The sequence below is a fragment of the Aureobasidium namibiae genome, assembly GCF_000721765.1.
Source record: "Aureobasidium namibiae CBS 147.97 unplaced genomic scaffold scaffold_15, whole genome shotgun sequence".
Classification (NCBI taxonomy): domain Eukaryota; kingdom Fungi; phylum Ascomycota; class Dothideomycetes; order Dothideales; family Saccotheciaceae; genus Aureobasidium; species Aureobasidium namibiae.
In genome coordinates, this window is record NW_013581194.1 from 427949 (window position 1) to 441218 (window position 13270).

The 13270-nt window shown below is 53.1% G+C and overlaps 6 protein-coding genes across 6 annotated transcripts; 2 read left to right on the plus strand and 4 right to left on the minus strand.

Moving 5' to 3' along the window:
• Positions 1-602: 602 nt before the first annotated feature.
• On the minus strand, positions 603-2566 carry M436DRAFT_84304 (uncharacterized protein; the record flags this gene model as incomplete). Its single annotated transcript, XM_013569537.1, has 2 exons — positions 603-2138; positions 2192-2566. 2 exons carry the CDS (start codon positions 2564-2566, stop codon positions 603-605), a joined length of 1911 nt encoding a protein of 636 aa, XP_013424991.1.
• Positions 2567-2841: 275 nt separating this feature from the next.
• On the plus strand, positions 2842-4482 carry M436DRAFT_52925 (nucleotide-binding domain-containing protein; the record flags this gene model as incomplete). Its single annotated transcript, XM_013569377.1, has 2 exons — positions 2842-3132; positions 3187-4482. The coding sequence occupies 2 exons, from the start codon at positions 2842-2844 to the stop codon at positions 4480-4482; spliced, it is 1587 nt and encodes a 528-aa protein (XP_013424831.1).
• Positions 4483-4818: 336 nt separating this feature from the next.
• On the minus strand, positions 4819-8146 carry M436DRAFT_52673 (uncharacterized protein; the record flags this gene model as incomplete). Its single annotated transcript, XM_013569340.1, has 6 exons — positions 4819-5220; positions 5277-5623; positions 5676-5967; positions 6024-6238; positions 6287-6702; positions 6873-8146. 6 exons carry the CDS (start codon positions 8144-8146, stop codon positions 4819-4821), a joined length of 2946 nt encoding a protein of 981 aa, XP_013424794.1.
• An 852-nt stretch (positions 8147-8998) lies between these two features.
• M436DRAFT_75063 (uncharacterized protein) lies at positions 8999-9863 on the minus strand (the record flags this gene model as incomplete). Its single annotated transcript, XM_013569538.1, has 2 exons — positions 8999-9802; positions 9861-9863. 2 exons carry the CDS (start codon positions 9861-9863, stop codon positions 8999-9001), a joined length of 807 nt encoding a protein of 268 aa, XP_013424992.1.
• Positions 9864-10174: 311 nt separating this feature from the next.
• On the plus strand, positions 10175-10624 carry M436DRAFT_66143 (L30e-like protein; the record flags this gene model as incomplete). Its single annotated transcript, XM_013569474.1, has 2 exons — positions 10175-10410; positions 10480-10624. The coding sequence occupies 2 exons, from the start codon at positions 10175-10177 to the stop codon at positions 10622-10624; spliced, it is 381 nt and encodes a 126-aa protein (XP_013424928.1).
• A 356-nt stretch (positions 10625-10980) lies between these two features.
• Positions 10981-13176, minus strand: M436DRAFT_52960 (DUF300-domain-containing protein; the record flags this gene model as incomplete). Its single annotated transcript, XM_013569385.1, has 5 exons — positions 10981-11248; positions 11302-12828; positions 12881-12934; positions 12987-13004; positions 13079-13176. The coding sequence occupies 5 exons, from the start codon at positions 13174-13176 to the stop codon at positions 10981-10983; spliced, it is 1965 nt and encodes a 654-aa protein (XP_013424839.1).
• Positions 13177-13270: the final 94 nt, after the last annotated feature.

The window sequence follows — 13270 nt, forward strand, 5'->3', positions numbered from 1 at the left end:
CCCTCTTCCAGGAAAGTTCTGATAACTCTGGCAGCTGAGTGGACGGGGGGTCTGTCTTCTGCAAATATCACAACTCGTGGATATTTGCCTCTGCGATTGGAGAAGGTGTTGTTACGTTGCAGATTTTAGATCTATGGATTGTTTCAGCGATGCTGAGGCTTATGAGATATGCAGCATGACCTACCTGGGCTTTTCTTGTTTGGAACCCGGCAAGGTTTTGGTATCGCCGTTGCAAAGACAACAGAGGTGGTCGGCTTTGGCAGCCACGCCCCACACGCCGACGCTTCGCCGTGCGGCTTCCGAAAATGATAGATATGATCATGATCAAAGTGCAATCAATATCTTCCTCGTGGAGAATTTGTTACTTGGACTATAATTATTGTTTCGTCAGGCTACATAGTCCAACGTATCTCTGTGTTATGAACACTTTCTGTAGACCGAAAAATCGTTCCTCGTTCCATCATCATCTCAACCCATTCCATCGTATAACAAAAATACCCGTCTAATCATACTCAATGTAACGCCTGTCTGTGCTCTATCTATATTAATCCAAACCCCTGCTTATATCGACCAGTCGACTTTCTTGCTTCCAGAGCAAGACATCAAGTTTTTCCGCTGACGTGTCTTTTTCTAGCCCAAGTACCACCGAGACCCTCTTCGGCCATCTTGCCGCTCACGTTGCGAGCGCGAGCGCCATAGGGATCGTCAGATGAGAGATACATTACGCTCGCATCAGCAATGTCGACGCCAGACCTGCTGACGACGCGACCTTGGCCTCTGGGCACAGTCTGTTCCTGAAGTTTGGTGATGGCAGGGGTCAGATTGCCGTAGCGCTTGGTTCTGGGAGTGCTCGAGCGGCTTGTGTCGTCTGGGTGTTGAGAGTAGATGGATGACTTGGCGGACAAGGCAGAAGCCTCAGGGGCGGGAGGGCTCAAAGCACGACCGATGCTTGTGTTTGATGGGGCCTGGCGTAGGGAATAGTCGTCCAGTTCAAGGGTACCATTGGGCATTTCATCGAAGTAGAAATCACCAGCATCGAAGGAATGCTTCGGAGGGGTGGGAGGGTTGGTGCGAAGAGGCTGGGGCAGGAGTTCCTTGTGCTCTTCGCTGGCAAAGCGGAGCTGAGTGACGTTAGGCTCACGGAGCTCGGGACTAGAGTCGCGATCCGAAACGAGTTCAGGAACAGGGGTACGGCGAGGAGAAGACAAGTCGGCATCATCGTCTGCAAGGACGAACCAGTTATCGTTGGTCAAAGCCTTTGCGGGTTGGTCCTTTTCGGAAGAACGGCCTGATTGAGGAGTCCCAGTGCGGCTCATGTTCTCAGAAGCAGTGATGAAGGAGAGAGGGCGAGTTGGCATTGGGTCGTGAACAGAATCACGAGTGGTGGGTCTCTGATTTGCGTAGCGTTGGTATGACTGGGGACGTGAAGAGCGAGAGCGGGAACGTTCGCGCTCATGAGCCTGCGAAGTACGATGCATGCTGGCCTGCGATACATAGGCTGATGCTGGTTGTTGGTACTCAAATCTGGATTGACGAGCAGAATCCTTGGTATGTCCGGGATAGGTGGCATCCAGATTGGTGCGTGAGTTGTAGAAAGACATGGGTCGGACATTGGCCTCCGGAATGAGTGAGTCTCTGTTGGAGACACGAGTAGGGCTGCTAAGACTAAGAGAGCTGCCGCTCAACATGGCCAGTCTTTGCTCAGACATGGAGGCTGATGCGTCGCTGCTCTTGTAAGTGTGTTTGCGGTTGATCCTGCTGGTGAGATTGTCCTCCAGGGGGTTCATATCCGGTGGATATTCGGCAATCTTCTTGAAGCGCGAGAAGAGGAAAATGTCGATAGGAATGCTGAAGAGATGCAAAGCGCCCACAACACTACCAATCAAGAAGGCAGACTCCAGCACTTTAGCGTCCTGAGAGGCCGAGTGGAAGAACGTAGACCAACGACCTTCAAGGCCGGGAGCCATTTGCCAATTGCTTGCCGAGAAGAAGGCGATGAAGACATAGAAAGGCATGAGAGCAATGTCAACGAAGAAGGAGAAGGCATTGTAGCTAGCCGAAGAGGTTGCTGGACGTCTCTTGGGCGAACGCTGAAGATTGTACAGAGCATATGCACAGACTACAGCATCTACGGCAGGCTGTGATTGGTGTTAGTGATAAGAAGGACGCAGAGGCTTGGAGACATGCTTACAGGAATCCTCAAAATCCAACCTTGGACATCATTGACGCCTCTGATGATAATCACACAGACAAGAGCACCCAGAGCACCCAAAAGCTGGAGCAAGCGGAGAGAAAACTGGAGCCATCGGGCCGTGTTGATCCTTTGCTTTGTGTTTGGGTGCATAGGCGGGAGATTGGAACGGGCAGAGGGCACGATGATGTAGCTATCAGGGTGCCTGTTGAAGTCGATCAGTGGGCCATGCTGCTTGGGGGCAGGAGTTGACGCTGAAGAGGCGATGGAATAGTAGCTGGCACGGGTAACGGCCTTGGGGTCAAAGTCGTAGGTCGGATCCCTGTCCTTCTGGCTGACAGCGGTAAAGGAGTATGGCGGAGTAATGCCAACCATGATGAAATGAGCGGCAGGCCTGATGGCTGTGACAATTTCGAAACTCCAGCGTACAAGGGGAGGAACGAGGAATGAAACGGCGGCGATATGGGCATATATTCTCCAGTGTTGTGTTTGGCGGTTGCTGCAGGGACGGGGCGATAAGCAGATAGCGACTGGCGCCAGCCTCCGGATCGACGTTCCGCTGCGTGACGCTGTGGGGAGCCGCAGAATTGAAGCCCACACCAGCCTCAGGTCGAGTGGCTGGGAGACAGCCGCAACTCTGCCACACAATCATGTCAAGTCTGCTGCCACGACACTGCACCAGGCAGTTGCGGCCGAGAGTCCCTTGCAGAGGAAGGTGCAATGTGCTTATCAGTGTGCCGCCCAGAGGACGGCTGTATTCGACCGCCGACAGCTCCCGCCCATTCAGATGCGCTGTGATAGGATCAGGCCCGGCAGGCTTCTACGCTGCCTACCGCATGCTGCAGAAGATGCCTGATGCTCACGTAGACATGTATGAGGCCCTGCCGTCTCCCTACGGTCTGGTGCGCTTCGGCGTCGCTCCAGACCATCCCGAAGTAAAGGTATCAAGTGTCAAACCACCCGCCCGCTCCTGACTCAAACTGACTGTCAGCTAGAACTGTATAGATAAGTTTGTCGAAGTCGCATCCCATCCTTCCTTCACCTTTATCGGCAACACTACCATTGGCTCTGCTCCCTCATGTCTGCCTCTGTCGTCAATCGCCCCGCACTACAATGCCATGCTCTTCTCGTACGGTGCTTCGCAAGATCGCAAACTAGAAATCCCTGGAGAGGACTTGAAAGGCGTCGTCTCGGCTCGTGCCTTTGTTGGCTGGTACAACGGACTGCCCGAGTATGCCAACCTCAATCCTGCACTTGACAGCAGCGACGAAGCTGTTGTCATTGGTCAGGGAAACGTTGCACTGGATGTAGCAAGAGTTCTGTTATCGCCTCTCGACAGGCTCAGACACACAGACATGACCGAAGCTGCTTTGGACACGCTGTCCAAGAGCAGGGTGCGCAGGGTACGGGTTGTGGGAAGAAGAGGGCCTCTCCAAGCCCCATACACCATCAAAGAAGTCCGCGAGTTGATGCAACTCCCCGGCGTCTCCTTCAGCACACCCGATTCTAAGCTCTTGCCCAAAGAAACAAAGAAACTGCCCCGTCCTCTTATGCGCATTGCACAGGTCATTGAAAAGGGCTCTGCTACTTCGATCGCCGAAGCCACGCGCCAGTGGGAACTACATTACATGCGTAGTCCAGTCGCTTTCCAGCAGGATTCTTCAAACCCAGACACTCTCGGCAGCGTTCTATTCGATCAAACAGAATTCACCCAAGACCCTTCCTCCGTTCCTCTAAGTGATTTGGACGCTCTACGCAGCATGCGCGTCAGAACAAAAGAGCCCAACAACCAACAAACCCTCACTACAAACCTCGCCTTCCGCTCCGTAGGCTACCAATCAGAACCCCTCGAAGGCTTCGAGGAACTCGGCATCCCCTTCGATCGCAAAATGGGCATAATCCCCAACGACCTCTACGGCAGAGTGCTGAGTCCGAATCGCGGACCAGGTGCTCTCGGCGCCGGCCACGTTCCCGGCATGTACGCCGCTGGCTGGGTGAAGCGAGGTCCCACGGGCGTTATAGCCAGCACAATGCAAGATGCCTTTACCAGTGCCGACATAATCGCAAAAGATTGGGCGGATGGCGTAACGTTCATCGGTGCCCACCACTCATCGCCAAGAGCAGGATGGAACGAAGTCAAGAAAGAAGCAGAAAAACGTGGCATCAGAAGCATCGATTGGCAAGACTGGCTGAAAATCGATGCGGAAGAGAAGAAGAGAGGTCAAGCCAAGGGCAAGGAGAGGGAAAAGTGCCACTCGGTGGAAGAAATGCTAAAGATTCTCGATGGCTGATGAGGCCGAGGGGCTTATCAGAATGATAGAAACGTGGGTCGAAGAGAGAGCCTCTGGAGCAGTTGAGGTCGGAATGTTCCCATAGACTTCCTCCCTTTGGGACGTCAGGTAGTCTGCTGCGTCCCTTTTTGCTTGCTGCGCGTGTGTCGGGCAGCTATGAGGTTCGTATGCAGGTGTTGCACATCGTGGTTTCCTAACCTTGACTTCGGGAGTTGTGTCGCGGTTGCCTGTATCGTAGCCAGCGAGGCGCGTTTCGGTAAAAGCGAAGAGTGCAAGACTCTTGGCCATGTTCCTCGTTTTGAACTGCTCAAGATCGAGAATCTTCCCTTGCTCTTTTCAACCACCGCCACCGCCGCTCGCAAACCTCTGCACCAACGCAACCATCCTAGGCACCAACTCCCTGACCAAAAACGGCTTCGTGACTACCTCATCCATGCCTGCTTCCATGGCAACAGCAATCTGTTCCTGTCTCGCGTTCGCCGTAATCGCAATCACGGGGATGTGCGAGTTGATGTCGCCTTTGGCCTCTGCTTGGCGGATCCTTCTCACAGCGCCTAGGCCGTCCATGACTGGCATTTCGACGTCCATGAGGATGATGGAGAGAGGAGTGGGTGGAGTGGATGAAGGGACGGAGGAAGAAGCAAAAGTGGTGGTGGCGAGGAAGTTTAGAGCTGCGAGGCCGTCGTCGGCCGTGTGGACTGTGTGGACGCCTAGGCGGCGGAGTTGTTGTGCGATGACCTGTAGGGCCAGTCTTAGCTTTCCTCTTTTGCAAACAATGTGTCGTCAGCAATCACCTTTTGATTTATAGCGTTGTCTTCACAAAGTAGTACGTGCAAGTCCTTGACCGAAACAACACTCTCTTCTGCGACCGTCGACATGGTCAAGATTTGCACATCTTGCCTACCCTTCTCATGAGGCAAGTTGTGCACGTCAGTCAATGCTTCTGTGGACACCACCGAGCCAGTGTGAGAAGCAGCTCGAGGCGGTTCTGCCCTTCTGGTCTTGATGAAGAAGGCAAAAGTGGATCCAACCCCTGCGATACTCTTGACTCCGATCTGCCCTCCTTGTAGTTCGGACAGACCTCGACTGATGAACAATCCGAGACCACTTCCTCCATAGGTCTTGTAAGTCTTGGGGGATGCTGTTCTTGCGTTAGCTTCAAGATTCAGTGCATACCACGTGCAAAACCTTACCTTGAGCAAATCTTTGGAACAACACTTTGCATTCGTCTTCCGTAAGACCTCGTCCAGTATCCTCGACACCAATGTAGATGTACACCTCATCGCCGAGGGCGTACTCGGGCGCAGGCGTGTCGGGCGTCGCGGGCATAGACGTGTTCGTAGCCAAATCCTTGCGAGGTGCCAAGAACGCAATACCAAAGTCTTGTTCCGTCGGCTTTGTGAGGGAAGCAGCGAGCTTCATGGTAATCCTCCTTTCTTGCTCAAACTTTGTGAATTTGATCGAGTTGGATAGGAAATTTATGATCTGTAGCGCAAAGTCAGTATCCGGCGCCCACATCGAATATGGGTTGATGGACTGACCACTTGAAGCAGACGGCTGGGGTCTACAAGCACATAATTCAAAGCGAGGTCCATATAGCTCTGATCGATTTCCATGTTGGCCACGATCTTGGCGTGTTCAATCTCCTTCTCGAACATTTTCAGAGCAGTCTCCATGATCGTAGGGACTCGAGCTCTTTCCAGACTGAGAACCAAAAGATTCGAGTCCAACTTTGAGAAGGTGAGAACCTCGTCTACTGCTTGTTAGCACTTGATCGACTCTTGATCTTATTTTCAGCCAGTACCTATGATGGTCTTCATATGCCTAGCACACAATGTGATGGTCTGAGCAGAATCCTTCAAAGGCTCAATGGTATCAGGCTTCAGCAAGTCTTCCAACAATGATAAAATGCCATCTGCTAGCTGGAGGATCGACGACAAAGGATTTCTCATCTCATGCGAGAGCATATCCAAAAACGTCTCGGTGGCACGCTTGGTCTCGAGCGCATCCTCAAGTTTCTCATTCACCAGGCGTTCATTCATCTTTCGCGGACTGACGTCAAGAAGCCAACCTTGGACCGAGGTTACCTCGCCCGCCCCGTCACGTATGGCATAGGACATGGATTCAACCCAGCGAATCCCATCAGGGAACTTGTTCGGAGGAGCAGCAATGCGTATTTCGTCTTGCACAGGCTTTGTGCCGTTGATCGTGTCCAGCCACCTACAGCAAGATGATCGTTAGCATTATCTCCACAACGGCAAGTAGCGAAAGAACGCGAATCGACATGGCAAGCGTAATGGTCTCTGCGAGATGCAGCGTTGACAGTGTCTGTCTAGACCCGCGCAATACAGCCTGCCGGTCATCGTGTCTTCCATGTTGATCGGACTCACATTTGGTTGACGTGTTCCTTATCGTCTTGATAAATAGTCGGATCCCAGCCAAGGCCTTCGTCTGCATGTCTGTAGAATTGCGCTCGTGTAACACCATGAAGCTTCAGAAAGGCGTCGTTGACAAAGATAGGGTATCCATCTGGTCGCAACATGTACATTCCGATCGGGGCCGTCCTTGCCATGCGAGCGTACGACTCTTCTTGCATCTCTGCAGATAGCAGAGCGATTGCTAGTTTGTCGGACAATGCTGAAGTGATGGCTTCGGTCCGTTTCTGTTCTTCGGGCAGAGTGATGAATACTGCACTCTTACGGAGTACGTCGCCGAATCTTGAAATGAAGTCCCGGCTGCCTTGGTCAAAGGGTCTGCCTGGGTTCATGCCGAAGACGCATACAGCAAGTCTGCGGTCGTTGATGTCTGTAATGGGTAGGATGCAAAGAGTGTTCAAGGCAGCCCGGTCGGGAGTAGCCCACTGGAGGTCAGAGGGGAGCGAGCCATCGGCTTGTTTCAAGACGACTAGCTTTTCGCCTTCGAACGAGGTGCTAAGTGTCTTCAGCAGAGATCTGGGAATGGTTGACTTTGTGTTGGTGAGACCAAAGGAGGCCTCCAGAAGATAGTCTTGTGGATCCAGGGATGACTGAGATGGCTCTGAACCGTCGGCAATGTTGGAGACAGAGAAGACGCAACCAGCGACGACGTCGATCGAGGTTTTGCTGAAGGAGTGCAGCGAGGTGGCCCAAAGTTTTTTCAGAGTGGGAGCGGTTGCAGCGCTTCTGATGGACGTATCAAGAATAGCATTCCTGTTTTCTTGTACAACGGCAGTGGTGTTTTCAGCAAACTCGCAAACACATCCGAGATAACGTCCGTCAGGGCCGATGATGGGTAATTGGTAGAAGTGGTGCCAAGTTTGCTCGAGGAAATCGTCTCTTTGCATCTCAAACATGATGTTCCTCATCTGTTGAGCCTTTCCAGAAACAACGACAGCTCTGATGGTAGCATCGATCTGATCGTTCATGACTTGGCCCCAAGTTTCGAGCAGAGGCATTCCCAAACACGGATGTACTTTGCCAAGGATTGGGACAGCGGCTTCATTGTACAGCATTGCGTGTCGGTCTCCCCAATAGAGAATGCGTGTCTCGGGACAAACCATCATTCTCTGGACGGCTCGGCGCAATTGAGGGTGCCAGTCGGATATAGGGCCCAGAGATGTCTCGTGGAAAGGGTAGCTCCTCACATAGGACATCCATGGATCGTCTTTTGGTTCCAGCCAGCCCATGTACATGTCGGTGATGTTTCGGGTGTCGGAGGGTGTGTCGTCGTCGCGAGTTGGTTGATGAGCATCGTCTATCATGACAGCGTCCCCTTCAACAGCTACGGATGCAGGAGTCCAGCGGCAAAAGACGGTGAGTATTGAAGATCCCAAGCTCTTTCCCAGCCATTGCTGTTGGGCAAAGGATCCAAGATTGATAGGTTCGTGGGCAGCATGGTGGGTGGTGAGGGCGCATATGCTGTCAAGCCATGGCTGAAGGTCGGGAGACGCAGCAGTGTCTTGCAGCAGCGAGTCGAAAGCGAAGTTGCAAAAGCGGATGCGACGCGTGGTCGTGTCGAGAAGCAATGTCGGGCGGTCGTCGTAGCTGGTCAAGTCGATGATGCTGTCTATTCGGGCTATCTGGTCGATGTGTGCTTGGGGCGAGCCCTCATTTCCCAGCACTGACATTGTAGGCGCCGTGGATCAGAAAATCATCGACCAGGTACGAGTGTGATGCAAGATCAGCACCGAAGTGGACGGAGTCAGGCTAATGGACGTTCGGCGGCGACCATGTCGATTCTCGGCCAAGAAGCCGTTGGCATCGTCGAAGCGGCGTCGTGCCATGCTTGTTCCTCGACTATCGTTTCACCTCGTCATCATCATGGCAGAAGAGGGATGCTCGACTCTGAGGTCGTGAAAGGACGTCAGACACGTACAGAGACATGACACGACGACCCGGGAGATTGCTTCTATTTGTGTATCTGCAGAGCCTCATCCAGGCACAGAACGAGCATCCTGACCAATGCGCCTCGCTAATCTGAAAACCCCAGTCAATAACGAACGACCGGGGGAAAGCCCCAAACACGCTGATCCGTCAATCTATCGCAGCCACTTGAGCACAAAGTAGACAAAAATCACAAACACCACCACGCCCGTCCAGAAAATCCACTTGTCCTGCTTGGCCCTCCGCTCCACCATCCGTATCGTGTCTCCCGAAACACCCAATGTATTCGCAACACTGTACAACTTCCTCTGCGTGTTTTTGAGTATATCGCGCTGCTCGCCCAAATCGCCCAACACAGCGCGACCTCGCTCCAGATACTCGTCTAGTGTCGCATTTGTCGACGTGAAGAAGTTTTGCTCCCGCAGCGCGTGCTTCTCGCGTGCTTGGTCGCCAGAATCCGTGCTGAGTGCATAGGGTGATTGGTATGATGAGTAAGGATTCGAGCCCGCTGCTCCAGTGGGTGTGGTCACGAAGCCGTCGCGTGTGCGGAATAGTGGGTTTGCGCCGCCGTCGCGCGATGAGATGGCGAGCGCAGAGTCGGCGTATGGGTTCTCTGGCGTGGCATTTGCGCCGTGCGGGCGACGATGGCCTAGCAGGTCATTGCGATTGTTCTGATGTAGCTTTTCTTCGTGTTCAGCTTTGAGTAGAGCAAAGCGACTGCGGTAGTCGAGCAGTTCGGAACGGAAGTTTGTCAGACGGTCTTGGGCTTTCTGGGCCTTTTCCGGAACGAGCTCTTGTTGGGCACTTCGCGAGTAGTCGTCTAATGTGCGGCTGAAGGATGTGAGGGAGGTTGTGAGCTGGCCCTGGAGCGGCGGCGAGCTGGTGGCCGACTCGGCGTAGGCATCGAGGTCTTTGCGGATGGCGTTGGACTGCCGTAACGCTGAGTTGAAGAGCGAATTCTGTGCGGGTCCAAGTCAGTCCACGCCTTCTTGTGGCGTTCCCTCACTCGACACTCACCATGGTTGTGTTTGAACGAGAGACGAACGGCAAGCTGTCAAATGCATCTAAACATGTGAAGGTGGCCCGAACCCTCTCGGCCCAGCCCTACCGCCCGTCACCGCCAAGCTATCCAGGGCAGACTGCAAAGCGCAGCCACTGACTTGCATCAAAATTCTTCTCGAATCTTTCTCTTCTTCCTCTTCCGACAACGCTCTCGCACCCCATTCTCCCATCAACTCTTCGGCCGTGAACCCCGGGCGAGCAAACCGCAAGGAACCTTCGGGCGAGCCATATACACAACTCTCACCCTCACACCAACTCTCTACAACAAAATGTCGCAGAACGACTCCGCCGCCTGGCCCGTCGCCGACGCCGCCCTGACCCAGAACATCCTCGACCTGGTCCAGCAAGCCTCCCACTACCGCCAGTTGAAGAAGGGTGCCAACGAGGCCACCAAGACCCTCAACCGCGGTGTCGCCGAGGTTGTCATCCTCGCTGCCGACACTGCTCCCCTGGCCATTCTTTTGCACATTCCCCTGCTCTGCGAGGACAAGAACGTTGCCTACATGTAAGTTTTCTGCTTTCCCTTCTTGCGCCACAAAGCGAGAGAGTAACTCAGACTGACATTCGCGCACAGCTACGTTCCCTCCAAGATGGCCCTCGGTCGCGCTTGCGGTGTTTCCCGCGCCGTCATTGCCGCCTCCATCACCACCAACGAGGCCTCCGACCTCATGGGCCAGATCCGCGCTCTCAAGGACAAGGTCGAGAGACTCATGATCTAAGCGCAGTCTACATCTGTCAGAGCTTTTAGGAAAGAATGAATGCAAACAAGAAAAAAGACCAAAGAAATGGATAACTGGGAACATTCGGGTGTTTTAGCGTGCCCTTGATTGGGTTTTCTCGCTGACATTTGTCTTCTCGTTAGAAGCAAGAATATCAAAACACTTCTACAAACCCATCTATCGTTAATAAGCCTGAAATGTGAATGTGAAAATCTGGCGACTTGAGGATTGTGAATGTGTACACGTTCTAGAGTAGCGAGACGATTGTTGTTCATGAGAATCGTTCAAAGTAGAACACATGTATTCAAAAAGAAAAAACGCTTGCTCTATAACAGAAACATCCTTAATATCGTACACTATCGTCCTCCCCATGCACTCCTCTCGTCGTTAAAGCTGCCGTATTCGGGCTGCGGGGACGTGACATTGCTCTCATGATTGCGAGAGTCCCATGGTTGATCGTGGTCGAGCTCATCCTGCGGTTCCTGCTCCTCGTCTTCGTAATCACCAACGGTGAAAGGTTGGTTCAAGTTGTGTGACTCGTCTTCGTCGACGTGATCAACACGATCCGGATTGTATCCTTCTCTGACCTCCTCCGCAGCACCCTCATCTTCAGGGTACGTCTTACTGCAGTCTTTGTGAGCTTCGATCAAACCATACTCGGCCGGCATGTGACTTACACGAAATGCTTTTGCTCAATCTCATTCCATCCTGGTCCACCTTCTTTGCGAGCTCTGACGCGTTCGACCTCTTCTGCTTCGTGATCTTCCACAATCAGGTCGACCAGCTGGCTGTTGTGTGAATTTACCGTCGCGGCCGACTCTGATGATTCGTGTCGCAACAGACTGCCAATGACAGGTATCGACGACTTGGCCTTGGAGCGGCTGCTGCTGCCACTGTCACGGTGTTTCTTACCCTGGCGGGCATTCTCTTGGATGCCGTGAATCTTGCTTTTCCGTCTCTCGCGATAGTTCTTGTTACCTGGTTGCAAAAGCTGACGGTTGGTCGAAGCAGTAATGATGTCTGGCTCGGCGCGCATTCTGTCTTCACTGTTGGCGTAGTGTGTGTTGATGACGGGATAGTTCCAATCCCCAAACTCCAGTGCTCTCGCGCTGCTGTAGAGTTGCTCTTCTTCGGAGTCCAGTTCAGGCTCTTCTGCCAGTGATTGCGCGCCGTATCTGAAGGATCCATGAGGTGAAGGAGACTTGGCACCACCACCAGGACTCATTGTTCGTGCGCGGCTGTTACCACCCAACAAAGGAGTCTTTGCATCGGCATGACCTCTCTCAGGCAGCCAGTATTTTCCCTTGCCTCCCCTACCATACCGCATACCTTCTCTCATACGAGCGACACGTGATGCGGAATCTTCATGGGCAATGACATTGTCTTCGGCATCAAAGTATCGATATTCGTACTTGGTGCCGTAAAAGGTCTCTTTGGCATCTTCAATAAGATCGCGGGGACCAAATGCATCTCTCAAAGCGAACTTGACAGGCATGCGGGCATCCGAAATGGTTCGATCGGCATAATCGTGCCAGGAAAAGGCATACCAGTGCGCTATGGCAAAGATGGGCATCTCGAAGCAGATGGCGGCATCCTGAATGGCTGCGGCAACGTTATCTGCCGAGTACTCTGAGCTGACATCGGGGATGGCTCCCAACCAGACGAGAATGGAGAGGAAGAAACCCTGCCAGTAAGAGGCAAAGATGATGCCCTTGATGCACAGGAACTTGGGCATGGGGCGGAATGGCTTGAGATCCTGCGACATGCATACCCAAAACAAAGCAAGAGCATACAGACTCAGAGTGATGCTGACGTTATAAATTATACCACTCCACAAGTAGCCGGAGGTGACGCCAATGTAGCCTTCTTGATAGGTGTTGGTGGCCTTCATGATGATGGTCGCAGTGGCGAGTAAAGGCTTGATCCAAGCGTACTGCAAGATGCCACGCTTGATGGTAAGGAAGGTGTGAGGGTCGGAAATGTCAACTTTGGGAAGACAATGGTTCATGGGCCAGAGATGCGAGACGGGTGCTCGGCCATGCATCATGATGATAAGGGATCTTTCACCGCCGAGGAAGTTGATCAGGAGTTGGAAAAAGGCGTAGAGGGTAAAGGCTTCGTAAACATCACGGAAGGGACCAATCCAGAAGGCGGCTTTGAGGGAGACGAGACTCGCCCATGACGAGGCCGAGTAGATGGGCACCCTGGCGAAGGTGAGCAACAGAGTGACAAGGTCAGGATGGAAAGAAGACGAACATGATCAGGATGCGAATAACATAGCGCTGTAGAAGCGGCTTGCGATAGTTTTTGCTAGACGAGTCAGGACTTGGTTGCGGTGAGGGTCGATGGCGATAAGGCATACCTTTGGAGCCACGTTGATCTGAAGATATAAGGTCAGCGAATGGACTAAGCAGAAGAGCTGGCATGACCGGGGTACATGGCGAGATTACATACAGGAAGGTCAGGATGGTAGCGACCAGGGCAGCAACACCAGCAACAATGGTGACGGCGCGGGCGAAACGACCACCCGTGCCTCCAGTACTGCCTGACATGGTGTAGACGGGAGAGGACTCGGCTGCACGTATACTGTGCTCCATGTTCGTCGATTCTATGCGGTCACGCAGGACATTGCTGCGAGCTGGTGGG